Source organism: Megalops cyprinoides, chromosome 8 (genome assembly GCF_013368585.1).
Source record: "Megalops cyprinoides isolate fMegCyp1 chromosome 8, fMegCyp1.pri, whole genome shotgun sequence".
Classification (NCBI taxonomy): Eukaryota; Metazoa; Chordata; class Actinopteri; order Elopiformes; family Megalopidae; genus Megalops; species Megalops cyprinoides.
This window is the reverse complement of record NC_050590.1, coordinates 32,022,008-32,038,730: the sequence shown is the minus strand read 5'-3', so window position 1 is coordinate 32,038,730 and position 16,723 is coordinate 32,022,008. Positions and strand designations below refer to the sequence as shown.

Sequence of the window (16,723 nt, the reverse complement as noted above, 5' to 3'; positions counted from 1 at the left end):
TATGAAAGGTATCTCTAATACCAACAAACACAAGTGCTTAATATCTCCATGAGATAATCCTGGCCTTTGGTGGAAGCTGTGAGTGCGGGTGTGTTTAACCTAGATAAGTTATTTATACACCAGAAAGAATACACTGGGTCTCTGCTCATGTCGTAGGAGCAAGGGGAAAAACTTGCAGATAGTGGAACTCTGTTGATAATGCAATGCATGGACCATGAAGCCCTGCCCTGACTAATATATATGTATACACACACACACACTGGCCACAAGATATGGGGAGGGCAAAAGGTGTCTGAGGTCTATTCCAAGGAAAAAGTTGTAAGGAAAACACAGGAGTCATCTAGTATGCAATGCAAGATCCTTTATTATACATACATACATACACAGACAAAGAAATAATTCACTAGTATCATAAAATACTTTACAGTAAATACATGCTTTGCATATATAACAAGGGTTAAATACATGGTTTAATAAAGATTGAACAATGAACAAGTCCTTGGGCTTGCGGTCCCTGCTTTATCTCCATGAGGACTCCTTGGATGTCAAGACTGCAAGACACACAAAAATAATGAGCGTGACGCTACTATTGTTTTGTTTCATGCGGAGAGGGGCTTAATTTTAAAAAAGCAGGCTTTTTGGAGGGAAAAAACAGCACCCAGTGAAATCATACACCCTGACCTCAACTCCACAATATTAGAGAGTACCTTTTTCCCATGTCACAGAAGCACAGCAGAGTACAGCACAGTACTCAGGAGAGACAGAAAGGAGAGAGCGAGACAGAAGGAGTGCATGCTCACTCAACAAACTTGGCCTGCCAGTCTGTCAGAGGACGTTAGCAGGGCTTGTGTGTGTGGGAGGCGCAGACCCAAAAATACACAGCATCAGTTGCACTTGTCTGCGAGGTGAAACATGCAGAGCTGTCACCGGGAGGCACGAGTCTGGCACGTGTATTTTTCAGGCACTACTAGACTCAGCAAATTTTCCAGAATTTAGGAATGCTGGAGCCATGTGCAGGGGTGCAGTGAGCCATAGGGAGGATACTTCAAGCTGGCAGTGATGTCACACCCCCCATTTTAAAAATCAAGAAATTCCCCAGCTTCCTTTACAAGTGCTAGCTGCTCAGGTCTAATTCATGGCCAGGGGTGTTGACCCAGCCGTGGATTAGACACACAGTCCACAAAGCACACGGACCAGCAGAGCAGCAGGGAAGGGGCTACACAGAGCTCTCCTTTTCCACAGCAGAGATGCAGAGGGTTTAGAGAACATTAAATTAACCAGTGTTTCTTTATTTCCAAAATGATCATCAAACAGATACATATTTCATGGCACTGCAGACACAGTACTGACAGAAGACTGTATCTGTTACTGTTTTTGTTTGGATGTATGCTCTTTTCAGCAGCCAGTGAGGCTCAGCAACTCGTACTTCTGTTGAAAACAGCTGTTGCAGAGAGCAATTAAATGAATAAATAAAGAGCTCTCAACCACTCTGTCTCTTTTCTGTGCTGCTGGGTTAGTCAGAGACCGGTGCAACCCTTAGTCTCACAGCCTGCAGAGGAAAGACAGAGGGAATGGGGGGCAGGCAGATAAAGAATACGGTAGAGTGGTTCAGTAGGAGGGAGGAAATGATGTTTGAATAAGGCAGGGAGTACTGTGGAAAAAGACAACACAAAAGTGAAAAAGGGTGGAATTGGAGTTGGCAAAAGAGAGAAAATGTGAGGAGAAGAGAGGTACAAGTAGCCCAATGGAGAGTTTCTGGGGAGGGGGTAGAGGATACTCCATGCAGGCACATGCAGGAGAGGGGCGGCCCGGGATCTCCCTGCCAGCAGGGGAGCTGGGCGTGGTGTTTTCGGCAGGGCGGAGTCAGGCAGCAAGCTGAGGGTGGGATAGGCAGGATTGGCAGGAGCAGATCTCACACATACACACCCTCGGGGTTGAGGCTGGACACTAGGGGGTTCTGCAGATTACGTGGGTTCCCCAGGAACTGCTTGGCTGTGGGGCGAGGTGGCGAGTCTGTGGAGTATGGGAGAGAGCCTGTTGGGGAGGCAAAGGGTAGCAAACAGGGTCAGTTTCTGCATTATTCCACGTGCAGAGTGGGGTATGAGGCAAGTTCTGGCAGTTTAAATAACAGTACATTGATCTTGGGTCCATTTCTTACATTTATTAGACCTGCAGGACTTACCAATCCTCATTCTCAGAGAATTAAAACCGTCTCATGAGGGTTAAAATGGAAACTGTATGTTAGACTATTCAATGTGCAGCTGCAAGGTTTAAGAGATTCAGCCAGCTGTAGCAGTCTCCTGTTGTACAGTGCTGCAGTGGTGGCTCCTAACAAATCTCTCAGGCGGGGCAGTGTTGCATTGTTGCGATGATGGCTAAGGTGACCCCTTCAATGGGTAAATTAACAGGTAGCTAACTAGACATTGTCACATTGCATTGTGCAAATTAGTCAGCTAGCTAACTTGACATTGTCACATTGCATTTAACAATTTGTTTTTTCTGGTCACCTCACATGGCAATACCACCAGTAACCACTAAATGGCAACACAACACAAAGATTTCTCCTTAAGCTACATACTGTACAGTATTTGTGAACAGCTACATCCAGGAGTTCATTGTAAATGTCTTCTTGACTAAAATTATTTTGGCTCTACAATGATTGAACAATCCACCGTGGTCATCAACAGATACTTTGTCATCTAACAGTCTGCCCTCACAAATACCTTTGAATGTGAAGAGAGAGACCTGCTTTACCATTAATCAAATAAAATTGAGTAAAGTCTTCACTCTCACAATAATCTGATTCAGTCTTCATCAGATAACATTTAATTTAGGTGCAGCAAATCTGGAACAGAATGCAAGGGTAGCAGAACAAAGCATTAGCTACTTTGCAGCCTGCTAGCCATGTTTTCCGCTCATACCAGCTCCACGAAAATCCCTGGTTATACGATTTCACCCCCTAGATGTTGTCTAGATAGATGTTTAAATTTGGTCTGGGTGGTCCTAATTCTTTAGTTGCCAATTTATCCTGATTACTACGATGACTGAACAGTATTTCTCTGAAATGACACGATCGAGTTGCTCTGAGTTGAGTTAACATTAGCCATGTTGACCTTGAATGTGACAAGCCCCGGTGGTCCCTACACCAGGTTATGTATGACAAAGGCACGTTAGCGCAAGTCCACCCGGAACCCATACAGATATTGCATTGCAGTGCCTGCAGTTTGAAAAAAATTGCCTTAACGAGAGTCTATCAGAGCGATCTGGGCGATTTTCAAACAGACTGGAATCACCCGAAAGGGGCGGTACTCCACGGAACACGACTTGAAGCTGATTGGCAGGACAAACTGTCTAGAACAGTCACAGCTAGGGTAACACTGTGGTAGAATGTGAAAAATTCCCTCCCTTTCCCCCATTGGTGGTGCGCCACCCGACCGCCCTAAGCAACAAACCGCCCCTGCAGCGCTAAGAGAGCCAAGTCACAGAGATCTCTGTAAGGACAAGTTTCCTGCCAGCTTATCACTTTTACTCCCATTTGCATGCATTCAAAGCACATCTCTGGAGGGTGCTTGCATTCCTCAACTGTTGAGGTCATAAATCTTACCACTGAATTTTAATCTAGACATTGACATTTTTTTAAATGTGAGAGGTACACGCCAATCTGTGTACACATACATACATACATACATACAAACACAGGCAGTGTTGTGTGTGAGTTTGTGTGTGCATGTATATGTAAGCCTAGACAGTTCTCTGTGTGCGGGCGTGTAGCATACCCCTGTATACATCAGTTGCCAATCCCCTATGAGCAATCACGCCTTTAACGAGTGCTTGCATCTCCCCATTTCAGCAAGCAGATCTAGCTTACCTCCACTGCTGTAGCCATCTGACAGGTACCGTGCCTGCTCCACCTGCCCCAGTGGCTCTAGCTGCTCCAGCTGCTCATGGAGGTCTGTGCGCATCTGCGTCTGGGTGGGCAGGACACCCGTCTGCTGGATGAACTGCTGCAGGTTGCACTGCCGCAGCTCTTTGTTCAATTCATCCATCTCCTCATTCTTTTCCTAGAGTGGAGCGGGGCGTGGGTGGAGGTTAAAGAGACAGGGCTCCATTAGTGACACACTAAGTAGCTGTCACTCAATGGGAGGTGGTGGGTGCACACTGATCTTCGGTCGGTTTGAAGACTGGATTATTGAATAACTATCAATGCAGGCTGTAACTTGGATGGCACACATACATGTGGTACACAGGTGCATGTGTAAAATACATATTGGGGACCATACAACATGCTGCATTCAAAGCTTTAAATACTGTATATTAAACCACTTAGAAACATCAGACATTAAAGGGTACATGGAAAAAGGAGGTGTTTATAGCAAAACAACAGACAGACTGTGTAACAGAGTGGAACTTGACTTGCAGCGTCCAAAGGTGTGATAATATTTATTTATTATAAAGGTAGACATAACTTCCCCAACCTCCCAATGCCGATCTCCCTTCAAAAAAAAAAAAAAAGACAAGCCCAAAACTTGACTTAGCCCCCAATCTTTTCAATAGTTAGAAACATCCCTGGCCGTGGATATCCCCTCTTGAGACTTCAATTGTGCGTTCATTCTGCCTTTGCTCATGTCTAAGTCTCACCCCGACTGTGATTCAGATCACAGCCACGCGGGGGCAGCAGGGCCCAAAATTTCATTTCTAGAGTCAGGGCGACAACAGGTAAATTGACAGTAAAAGGGACAATGACTTCCAGTTTCCATGTCAGATTTCAAACAAAATGGAAATAATTAAACGAAAAAGATATATTTATTGCTATTACATCTACAGTGCACATTGTACTAGTCCTAATGTATACTTCAATGACTTTGCATTAGGTGTATTCTGGGAAGCAATTTGCACCTAGAGGCGGTGGCCATTAAGTTGAATTACACAAGTTAATTATTCACCACCAAGGAGACAAGTCGAGGCTCCGTTCTGAACGCGCATGTCTTTTTTGCACACAATCAATAGCGACATTTTGAAAATGAGTATTATAAATAGGATGAGACACAACATTCAATTCCTTATCGCAAACAATCAGTGTCGCAGAAAAAAGCTAAGGATCATGAGGATCTTCATAACTGCAGAACTATGCTTGGACTCACATCTAGATATAACATCTTTTATCTTTATCAATGAATGCTTATCACTACAACTGCCCTGTTAAAAAGTGAGGGAAAAACCCAACTGGTCCCTCAAAAAAGATATATGTCCAAATAATTGAAGCGTTGAAGCTCATTTATGAATGTAGGATATGTTCAACAATAACTGCTTTGTGTTCAACACAAAAACAGGTATTAAAACTGCTCCTTGGGGGTAAAGTCTGAACTTGACTGTTGCGGTGACCAGCCGCTGTTTATATCTCACATATTCATACTGTATAAAACCTCACTGACTTCCTAATCCTAGATAAACCTGTGCTTTTGTGTTGTATTTCATACTACCTAGGAGACTATATAAGGTCTCTTTATTACTCACAAGGAAACAGGACAACATCACTCCTGCTCATTTGGGTTTCTGGATCCACAGCATGTTCATCCCCACAAGCATGGTTATCATATTAATGTAGGTCATTATTCTCTGTTCTTTCTGCCAGTACGAGCAATCCTCTAACCTTCAATGAAGTGTCTGAACTTATCTGGCAAGTTCCAATACATGTTCACACTGATTATGATTTAGCTTGAGTTTCAATAAACACAGGCTGAGTATTTATTCAGGAACTCTTCCTGAAAAGAACTCCATCCCAGAGATGGCTTCATCTAATAGACAGCAAACATGTAAAAACCTAGCTTCATCTGTCCACAGGACAGGTTTGGGTCCAGGTCACCTGACTCCTCTGAGTGTACTGCCCGACTTCATTTCATTTCTTCTTCCTTTTTACAGTATCATTTTTCAACACAGGACTCAGCATTACGCATATTGTTTACATCACAAGATTGTAGCACATTCTTCTCTCACCACCTCAGTCTTGTTAGGTCAGTTGAGTGAGAACTCTGGGGCAGATCCCATTACAAGAACAAATTTTACAGAATTAAGTTTGCAATAACACAAATGTTGGTTAAAAGAGACATCATATTCATTTTTAGAACTCTGCCAGCTCCCAATCACCTGTAAAGATTCAGTGATGACAGCTGAGGTAGACAAATGCTGTACTTCAAAATGGCTTTGGGGTGGGTGTGTGCACTGGTCAATGAGCACTGAATGTGACAGAAATAAAACAAAGCTGGGACAGTGTGGAGGACACCGCTGTCCACAATTACACTGCATTAGCTTAGCAAAAACACTGACTCACTCACACTCTGACTCAAGAGGTTTTTTAAGCCCAGCAAAAATTTGTTTAGAAGGCATGGTAGCTATTGTTTGTTGTATTCATAGTAGAGCTGGGGAAGATAATCGTTTTTACGATGCATTGCGATGCAAAAGTGAAAGATTCTGCATCGATGCAGAGAAAGAAAATAATCGATTCTTAAAAACTGTAATTAAGCCTTGGTCACACCAGTGTGATTAGCCGTTTAGCGCATATGCTAAAACCGGTGCAATTAGAACTAGGGACTAGTTCTAAGAACTAGGGTTGGCCGATGGCTGACAGACATCACGATGTTGAGCCGGCATCGTGATTTAAACCCCCCCCCCACAGCTGGGCGCATCCTGCCACACACACACTATAATTCCAGTGTCTCTGCTATAACGTAAAAATATATATATATTTATTACTTATTTGCGGGGATTTCCCAGGAATCACATTGAGCCATAGAACTGATGAATGTGTATTTCATTGTCAGCCAGAGAGCGCAAAAATGAAGGATGGGTTTATTCTCATTATTATATTAGCTCCTTGCACCTGATTTAAAGGAAAAACAGCTTATTTAATCAAACTATACCGCCCAGTGAAAGCATGTTTTAATTTAGGCGCACACATAAAAATTATCTTTAAATCTACCTGGTTTGCACCTACCTCAGTAAATCAGGGGACGAGTCTTTATTTCTATTGCAAAACTGAGGATTAAAACTTACCTACCGAACAAACTCTCCCGTTCTCTGCTATACCTGTCTTAAACAAATAATTCTATAATAATAATAACAAAAATAAATAAACAAACAAAAAACAAAAATTAATGCTGTATGACTTGATATGATTTTTGAAAACAGCTGTTTAACAAAAAGTTGAAAACTAGAAACAGTTCAAATCTGAGGGCCTGTATTCTTGTATTAAAAAAAAAAAAAAAATGCATCATGATGCATCGGGAATCTTTTTGTAATCAAATCGCTACCCTTTCAATCGTAATCGAATCGAATTGTGAAACCAGGGAAGATTCACACCTCTAATTCATAGTCCACAGAAATGTAAATCCAGAGCATTAATATGAGGTCTCTCTTGACTGCACTGGTCAGAAGAGAGGTAAAAGTCGCACATTCCTCTCCTGGGCTGGTCCTTCCTTGCTTACCTGTAGTAATACCTCTGTCCTCCCCAGTGCCCTCTCTGTCTCTGCAATCGAGGCCTCAAGCTCCACCCGGTGCTGCTGCTGGGTTTGCAGCTCCACCCTGACTGCACTCAGTGACTCGTCCGGCCCGGGTGTGGCTGAGCGGGGCCTCTGCCGCCGGCTCTCCAGTTGGATCTCTTGTTCCAGTTGGCCTGAGCGGGTGGTGAAGTCCTGCAGCCGCCGGCCACAGTCATCCAATTTGGAGTGCAGCTCACCCAGCCGCCTACGCAAGCCCCTCTCCGCCTCCATCTCCGCCTGCAGCTCGCGCTCGAGGAACTCCTCATGGGCCAGCTCTGCCTCATTCCTCCGTGCCACCTGCTCCATCAGCTCCAGCTCCTCCTGCAGGCAGGCATCCGGTGCTGGGGGCTGGTCCCAGACACGCACCTCCCGTTCCAGAGCCTCCAGCTGGGCCTCGAGGGACTGCAGTCTCTCCCGCTGCTGCAAGACCTTCCGAAACACCTCCTCCTTGGATGGACCATTGGAGGGAGGGGCCAGGGTTGGGGGTGGGGTCGCAGGGGGAGGCGAGGCCCTCTGCTCAGGAGAGTCTCTGGGCGAATTTTTGAAGTGTTTCAGCTTGGCTCTGGGGGAGCTGGAGGGCCCTAGGTTGAATGTGAGGGACTTCCTGGGCTCCCTGCGTTTGGGGGGTTCCGGCTCAGACAGCTTGGGTAGGGGGGGGCTGCCGTCACTGCTGCTGGGCCCGGTCCGCCGCAGGAAGAACTGGACCTCACTGCCTAGCTGACCAAGTTTGGCCAGGGACTCTAGCGGCCGCTCATTGGCCAGCAGCTGCCGCTCAGAGTCTCTCAGCCTCTGGATGAGCACATAGCGTCCAGTCTGACCTGGGGAGGGGAAAAGGGGGTGGAGTCAGAACCAGCAGACAGAAATGGGGCGGGGCATCTTCTGTTCTAAGCTGTGCCAATTATAGAATTCAGTGCTGAGAACAGCTGAAATTTGAACCAGGGAGTTTAAAAACAGATGTTTTCTGAAGCAATTAAGAGAGGCTTTGTTAGGCGTTATTACTAATCGGCAATGCATTTAAAGGGCATCTTGAAATTTAGAGCGATTGTGTACTGAGAGTCAGACAGACAGAAATAGATACACAGACATGTCCTGATCCACAGAGGCCTGAGAAGCCCATGCTACAGTAGAACAAGCATGGCAATTAAAGAGACTGACCAATGGCCTGGGCCAAAGCGATGACCACGTCCTGGCATGACGTCTCCTCAGACAGTCCACACACCACCCGCACCACTCCATCCACCCACACCTTCAGCTCCATCTTTGACACAGGGGTTCAGACCAAATCACCAAAACATGGCACTGGTACAGCCCTGCGGGGTAAAAAGTACATAACATGGTCATGACAATGGCACAGCAATCCCTGGAAAGGATTGACTCGGGATAGTAAAGGCATAGTCAAAACTGGTCACAACAGTCAGAACCTAATCAGCACAAAGTTTGGACATCAATAACAATCAGAACACAGCTAAAGCAGTAAAAAGTCAAAGCATCAGGATTGGAGCACTTCTTGGAGAGCAGGCAGAACAAATCAGAAAAGAAAAGGATCATTCAGCACATATTTACGTGTCACACCCATTTGTTGATTTTTTTTCATTTTAACTTAACATTTTACTTGGGTGGGGGGGGAGGGGGGGGGGGGGGGGGCTGGCAGGCATGTCGTTACCATAGTGAAGAACACCACAGATATAGAAATGTAGCTGGGGTCTGGGACCTGAATGGAACGAAAGCTTATAGCATTCATTAAGGAGACAAAAATTCTCGGTAGAAAAAGCTGACATTATAATCTGCCATTTGCTTGTGCTGCCATAACAATGCCTTATGATCAAGTAGATAGCAGACTTGGTGTAACCAGTAATTTGATAAAAGATATAAGTAAATGAGGGTCTAGGCCTGGGAGACAGATAACAGTTGCTGAAAAACCTGTTTTCCTCAAAGCACATGTAGCCTTTATAGGCATGTACATGATTAGCTAAGAGAATATAATATACCAGTGATACTGCCTTTCAGTCATAGTGGGAGATATTAAGCTTACAGCCACACACAGCAGAGAAGGAACACAACATTTGTGTATAGCTTGCAGTGTTTGGCGAGTTGTGTTAGGAGTACAGCGATACTCTCTGTCTCTGTGTAGGTCTGGGCTGAGGACTGAGTTTAGCATGATTTATGATGACATTTCCACCCCTGTGAGGAACTACAGCATCTGACACAGAGTAACTGTTATTACTCTTCCCAGCTGTATCAACAGAGAGCAATGGGCCTGTATCATGGCCAACACACACTCCCATGGCCCATGCCCCATCTGAGTCTTCCAGATACACACACAGACAGACACACACACACACACCGTCTGCTGTGAGAACATAGCAGTGTGCCAGTAGGATTCTATCTGCAGCAGGAACAGACACACAGTGGAGTTTCAGCCTGTTTCTGGCAGCAAGTTCCTCAGTCAAACAGCGCAATTATGGCACCACCTGTGACCCCAACTGCTCATTACCCTTGCCGACAGACAGCGGTTCTTCCTCTCAGGATTTTCCCAGGGGTCAGGACTTCTGACATGAACACCCCTCATTCTTCCCAAAAAACAGAACTGCTATACAGCAACAGCAGCTTCCTGAAAACCTCCATGCTGTTACAAATGGCAGCTTAAAACACAACAAGTCCACACACTGCAAAGTACCCAGTTGTTTTGTCCCAACGCCATCCACCGCTTTTGTAATCTTTGACCCCAATTTGGCCTCAATTTTGCTGGAGATACAGCCTCAGCAGGAGGCATCTGAGATGAACACTATGTGTTCGGCTCACAGCGCGAGAATCACGTCATTCTGATTTGTGCAGCAGTCAGCAATACCCCTAAACCCCCATATTAGTCATCTGGTATTTATGCCACAACACTGGCTTTGTGCTGAAGAGTAACACAGTTGGTGATTTGTCAACACCAGGACGGGACATCGCCGATCGATGAGGCCAGTGTAAAGACACTGCACACAGTGTCCCTGGGAAAACCAGCTTATCAGGACACACTTACACACACTTACAGTGCTGCCTCAATCTGGATTTGGGGTGGACTACAGTCTATCTGTGTTGATGTAATGCCTTGTAGCAATTGCATGTATTATTTGGAAATGTGACTGATTTGAAGCAATCCAGTTTTTCATTTCATTTCATTATGACATTCCATAATTGGGTCATTTTGTCTTATTTGCCCTTTAAGTTGATTTTTAAAACAAAAGCATCACTCTGTTCATCACTCTGTTTCTCTGTTCATTGCTTTACACAATATTGTGAATTTATTTATTAATGTTCACATCACATTATATTATTACATCATTACTTTACATCATTAACACATTTGGAATGCCCAGATATGTTTTTTCAATACTTACAATATTATTTTGGAATCACTTGTGTTGTGCCGTGTGACACCTCTACTGTGAATCACACTACATAACATAACTCAAAATTAGCTGGTTGAAACAATGAGTACAAGCGAAAACGTAACAAAAATGTAAATCATAACAGACAAAAATGGAATTGGTGATTCATTACATCAGAAAGGACACATTAACTTTCCAATTTTGTTAATGTTAATGAGCTACAGTAATTCTCTACACCTGCATGTTTAAGCATGACAGCAGGAGTTGCAGGCACAGCAAGACATTACATTTATGGCTGTCCAACAGCAAAATCAGTGGTTTGGGCTAAGATGAGGGGGACACAAACATTGTGGTTTTTGTGAACCATCTCCGTTCATTCAGAGCCCTAGAGCAGTTGCTACAGATGCCCCTTCCGTGGCTCTCTTTTGATGTCCAGGGCACATGACACACCCCTCAGAGCTCAGATCACTGCACGCTCCTTTCAGGGCTGGCCTTCACTTCCTCTCAGCACCGTCCTATCACAAACACCAGGTTAAACACCCCTCCATGAATGAGTGAGGGTGTTAACATGTTGCTGAGGAAAAACTAAACAAGAATGGTGATCATTAAAAATGGAATGGATGAGTGATTGGATGAATGATCGAATGGATGAATGATTGAATCTTTCCTCTGTGCTGTGTCTACCCTCCCACTGTCCTTGTTTCTGTCTAAAAAAAAGGAAAAGGTTTAAAAAGTTCTCTTGAGAAGCAAATATCGGTCAGACAGTGAGCGGAGGAATGTTGCCTCACAGGACTGTGCTAGAAGAGGCAGAGACAAAATCCCCTTGTCTCCACAGGACACCTGGCACATACACTATAGACCGAAAGGCAATTCAACACGTTGCTCGATCCACTGGCCTCTTGCTGAGACCGATCTGGGTGATCAGGGGAGGTGACTTCAACCCTGCCTTCTCTCCGAAACACAGGATCATGACGGGAACTTGGTGGCCTTTGTCTCCTTCCTTGCAGTAACAGGAAAGCAGATACAAATGTCTTGCTTTACATTCTCAACAACAAAAAGTGCACAAAAACCAGTATGGCTCATATTTACCTCATTCCACATAATGCTGGTGTGACAAATCTCTCAGTATGTGGTTTGAGTGTATTTTTGTGTAAGGGCCTGCAGCGTGATTAGTAGGCTGTGGCAGACTCCCTTACTTTTCCAGCCCCTCATTGCACAAATGCTCCATTGTGCCACCTTGTGTGGGGCACACTTCTCTACATCAAGGCTGGGTGGCTCAGCATGATGCAGTCAAAAAATGTGTCTCCACATCAGCTCCTCTCCAGTCTGTGCAGCTCTGATTACAGGCTTCTACACCTCTGCATATCTCTGTTCTCTGTCATTGCTGCTGCTATGCAGACACAGAGACGGGAGCCCACAGGGATAAAGGCAGGCCTCACTCACGGGTGGAAATTCCCCATGCAGGGAGGTCACAGCCAACCATTTAATGGCTGTACAGACAGTTTATTTCATTGGAAACATCTATCAAGGGGAGACGTACCTCCACATAACTCTTCTTTTCAGAGACTGATTCAGAGTTATACATGGTGGGGATGCACATGGTCAGATGAATGCCTGTATACCAGGAGACCAATCACTATATGAAACTTGATGAAGGCTCACTCTAAGGCTAAAGCTGCAGCTGTGGGTGATCTTTTCACAGGTCCAGAGTGCAGTGTGTCTGCCCCGCCTCCCATGTGCTGGGAAACATGGTGAAGTGGTGTTGGATGTAGGAGAAGGGGGCTGGTGGGTGGGGCACACCAGGTTTCAAAGTGCCCTGTCTGGGGCCTGCTGATGGAGTAGCTGCCTGACTGGAGCAAGTAAGACTGTGTGTAATGCATCTGATCTGAGATCAGAGCTCAGTGTGTGTGGTGAGTTTGAATGTGGTACATGTCGCTCTGTCTGCCCCCCCGCCCCCCCCCCCCCGCCATCATTAACCTGCACTCGTATCTCATACCAGCTTGGGGAAACCACAAGTACTCGCTGCAGGAATGCACATGCTCACTCATGACTAACAAGCACTCTCAGCACATACACGTGCGCGCACGCACACACAGACACAGAGCTCAGTCTTTGCTCTCTGCCTCTGGGTAAAGATCTAAATGATTAAGTGATTATCAAAATAGTGTTGCAGCTCTATTACAACTTCTCAACAAAACACTGATAATATCTTTAAAAGGAGGGTACAGTCTAATTCATTTTATACACTCTAAAATAGACACCTAAAAAGAGAAATTAAAAACATAGGGAGGGCACCAGAAGTGGGACTCACACTTAGTCCAGACAGTGCTTATATTCCAGACACCTTCAGCTTTATAAGGAATCTGTCAACACAGGAGCCAGAGTACATGCAGCACAATGTAAACCAAATGTGCTGAAAAGGACACTGATGCTCAGTATCTACTGGCTTCTCAACTGAAGACCTAAATCCTTTCCTTCCTTGCCTCCTCATGAATTAGTCATCAACTGTTTGGAAAATATATCTGAAAACTCTTTCAATAATTAACTTTGTTATTGAAAACCTTCAATATTACATGTTGGAACAAACCTGAACACTACTATGTTACATGGTTATATTCAATACATGGTGAGGTTGTATTAAGAGACTACTCTGTTTCTACTCTGTTTTTAGCATGATTTATAATGACATTTCCACCCCTGTGAGGAACTACAGCATCTGACACAGAGTAACTGTTATTACTCTTCCTAGCTGTGTCAACAGAGAGAAAAGGGGCTGTATCATGGCTAACACACATACACAAATGCCTATTCATTCCCCCAATCAGGACTGAAGCCCGCTTGAGGTGAGCTGTGAAATGAGGTCACAGAAGGAGAAAACCCTTGCTGTTCCCTTGAGGAAATACAAAGCACACTCCTAATGGGATTGGACCGTCTGTCATTCCGATACAGGGCCATCCATAGCGACACCACCATATCAGGCAGCTACGCTGCTCGCCCGACAGGCAGTCAAGCTGGGAAGCCTCATTTTGGGAATGAACCTGGCCCTGGGACAGAGCTGGAAAGACTCTCACTCTAGCATGTTTGCTGGCACTTGAGATGCTAAGGAAGCACTAAAGTAAAGCACATGCTGGCAAGGGCTCCCCTTTTGTCCAACAGCTTCCTGTATGAAAAGATGGGCTGGGACATGTCCTGGGCATGTCGATCAATAACTGCAGAGCGAGCAAAATCTTCTCGCTTTTGCTCCCCAGCCCCACCAGTCAGCTGATTTGTACCTGCAGCGCAACTTTAGGCTCCTGTGAGAACACGTTCCCGCCACAGCAATCGTGATCACTGGCAGTCTCCACTTAGAGGAGCACACGTGTGCCCAGACTGGCCTCAACGTGATCCGTTCCTGGAGGACACACCTGACCAATAGTAACTAAGAGCAGTCACATGATCAGAGACGTGATCTGCAGCTGAGGGAGAGCAGGATTCCACAGTCCTCTATCAGTTAGAGGGTGGATACCCGACCCGAGCCCAACAAGACCCGTCGGGACTTGATGGGTCGGGCTGGGTTTGGACAAAAATTTAGAAATGATGTTCGGATTCGGGTCGGGTTCGGTCACATCGGCCGAACAATAACTAGGCAGCGAACACTTGACTTTCGATCTACTAATTAGGATGGACTAGCCTAGTTGACATGGTGCTTCAAGTTCTTTTTAGTGAAAATATAGTGTAAAAATAAATAAAAATGATGGACCTACTGTCTGTGGTGGGCTACCTTCTGTTCAGTGCTGGGGAAAACCATGCAGGGAAATTGATGGTATGGAGGCATTTCGATTTAGTCGTCAATGCAGATAATAACGAAGCAGTTGGTTATGTAAAATGTCAAATGTGTGGGGCTCTCATGAGATATGACAGCAAGAAGACTGGGAATTCTGCCTTGCAGCGACATGTGGACAGAGGGTGCAGGATGCAGGCTGTGGGCGGTTTAGGGCTACTGCAGACTACTATTACTGGCTTCACTACCTGCGTCGGGCTCGGGTCGGGTTTGGACATAAAAAACAATGCCTGTTGAGTTCAAGTCGGGCTCAGTTACTACTCTCTCGGACTTGGGTCAGGTTTGAACAGAAATATGCAGCCCAAGCCGCACTCTACTATCAGTGGCACCCAGACTTAATGTATGCAAGTAAATAAACACTTCAACATAATTCTAATATATATTCAAATAACAATAAACACACATTAAGTTGAGTTCAAAAAATGACAGCGTTAAATTCCATGTTTGCCAAAGCAGCAAGTGCTATCAGCTGTCACTTTGTGACAAACCATAGATTTGACTTACCTACGCCTGTTACACTGACACACAAGAAGCCACTGAGTCAAATTGCTGCTTCAGCTGTTGATTTAATCTTTCTTCAGAAGACACTTTTGCAGTACAAGTCTTCATATGCAAAGCTCTGTCTGATAATCAATAAGTAATCAAATAATCAAAAAGTGCTGTCTGATTGAAGTGTTCACCCTTTACATACTCCATTCAAAAAGAACTACGCTGGCAGCCAGACAGAATTACTTGACCGTAAGAAAACTGCTTCATCACAGAAAACTAAAGGTATCATGCACACAAATCAGTTTATTATTCTGGTTTAATGATTTCTTCACACCTCACTGGCATGCTGTTGAATGAGATCTGGAGCCATTCCTGCACTGGTGAATCCCAAGTGGCATTTACAGAGCTCTGGAGCAAGGTTCCCAAGGTAATCCCTTTGTACCTTGCGGAAAATCTGGACCAGCCAGGAAAACACTGATGCTCAACTCATAACCATCACCTCCTCCTCCTCAAACCACAACTTCATGCTTCTGCCAACTATATACTCAGGAAAGGCTTCTGGTCAATTACGCAGTCAAAGGGGGGAAAAAAGCTTTGTTTGGCACAATTATTCATTTCTATTGTGTGATAGCTAATTAATTTTGACTGCAACCATATAAAAAACTAACAGGTGCTGCGAGGACTGGCTGGGGTATCAGACACAGATATCATATTAATAGCAAGCAGGCCAGGCTTGCAGCGGAAACCTCAGCCTCACCATCAAGGGTTTTATAATCAGAGGTAGCACAAGACGCCTCTTTAGATCAAATGTGTACAAATTGCTTGATGAAAGAACAGACCCCAAAAAGGCAGTGTGAGGGGAATTTCAAAGGGGGAACTTCAAACAGCAGCAACACACATAAAACAGAAATCTGCCTCACGTTTCCAAGAGCATTGTTCCCCATTAGAGGAACACAAGCTGACTCCAAGGAGGGGGGGGGGGGGGTTCTAATGAGGATATTGGATCATGGATCTGAAGATCTGTGGCTCCATAAACAATCTTAATTCCCTTTTGACTTTCCTACTAAATACATTTCTCATTAAAGCCCCGTTTCCCTTTTTACGACTTGTAACAGAAGCTGTTTTTTAAATGCCTGCAAATGGAAATCATAATAACACCAGAACAGCAGTCATGTAACAGGCAGCAATCTAGGCAGTGTTCATTAAACCTTACTCCTCAGAGCCCATTTTCCACAGATTTCCTGAGTAAAGTAGTTGTCATTCACAACAGTAGATCCCTCTGTGACACTACGTAGCCTCTAATATTCAGGAATGTGGATTGTTTGCTTGTTAATTAGATTGAATGGTTCCCTGTAAATGAAGATTGCTTCCTGAATAATGCCCCTCCTTGCACTCTCATTGGGCAGACCCTTTACACCAGGTCTAAATTAGAGAGAAAATCTCACTTAAAGCAATATTGTGACCACCAGACCTGCCTCCAGGGATGCAGACAGAATTCAAAGTGG

The 16,723-nt window shown here is 44.8% G+C and overlaps 1 protein-coding gene across 2 annotated transcripts in view; it reads right to left on the bottom strand.

Annotated features, from left to right (window-relative positions):
• Window positions 1-498: 498 nt before the first annotated feature.
• The window catches only part of rassf7a (Ras association domain family member 7a), a 41,926-nt gene continuing 25,701 nt past the window's right edge, over window positions 499-16,723 (bottom strand). For both annotated transcript variants that reach the window (XM_036535687.1, XM_036535685.1), the window contains exons 2-6: window positions 8,691-8,845; window positions 7,482-8,353; window positions 3,869-4,061; window positions 1,927-2,034; window positions 499-551 (exon numbers count right to left, since the gene is read on the bottom strand). In XM_036535687.1, the coding sequence (XP_036391580.1) occupies window positions 520-551; window positions 1,927-2,034; window positions 3,869-4,061; window positions 7,482-8,353; window positions 8,691-8,793 (1,308 nt within the window). In that variant the 5' untranslated portion in view covers window positions 8,794-8,845 and the 3' untranslated portion in view covers window positions 499-519. The remainder of the gene's footprint in view (window positions 552-1,926; window positions 2,035-3,868; window positions 4,062-7,481; window positions 8,354-8,690; window positions 8,846-16,723) is intronic.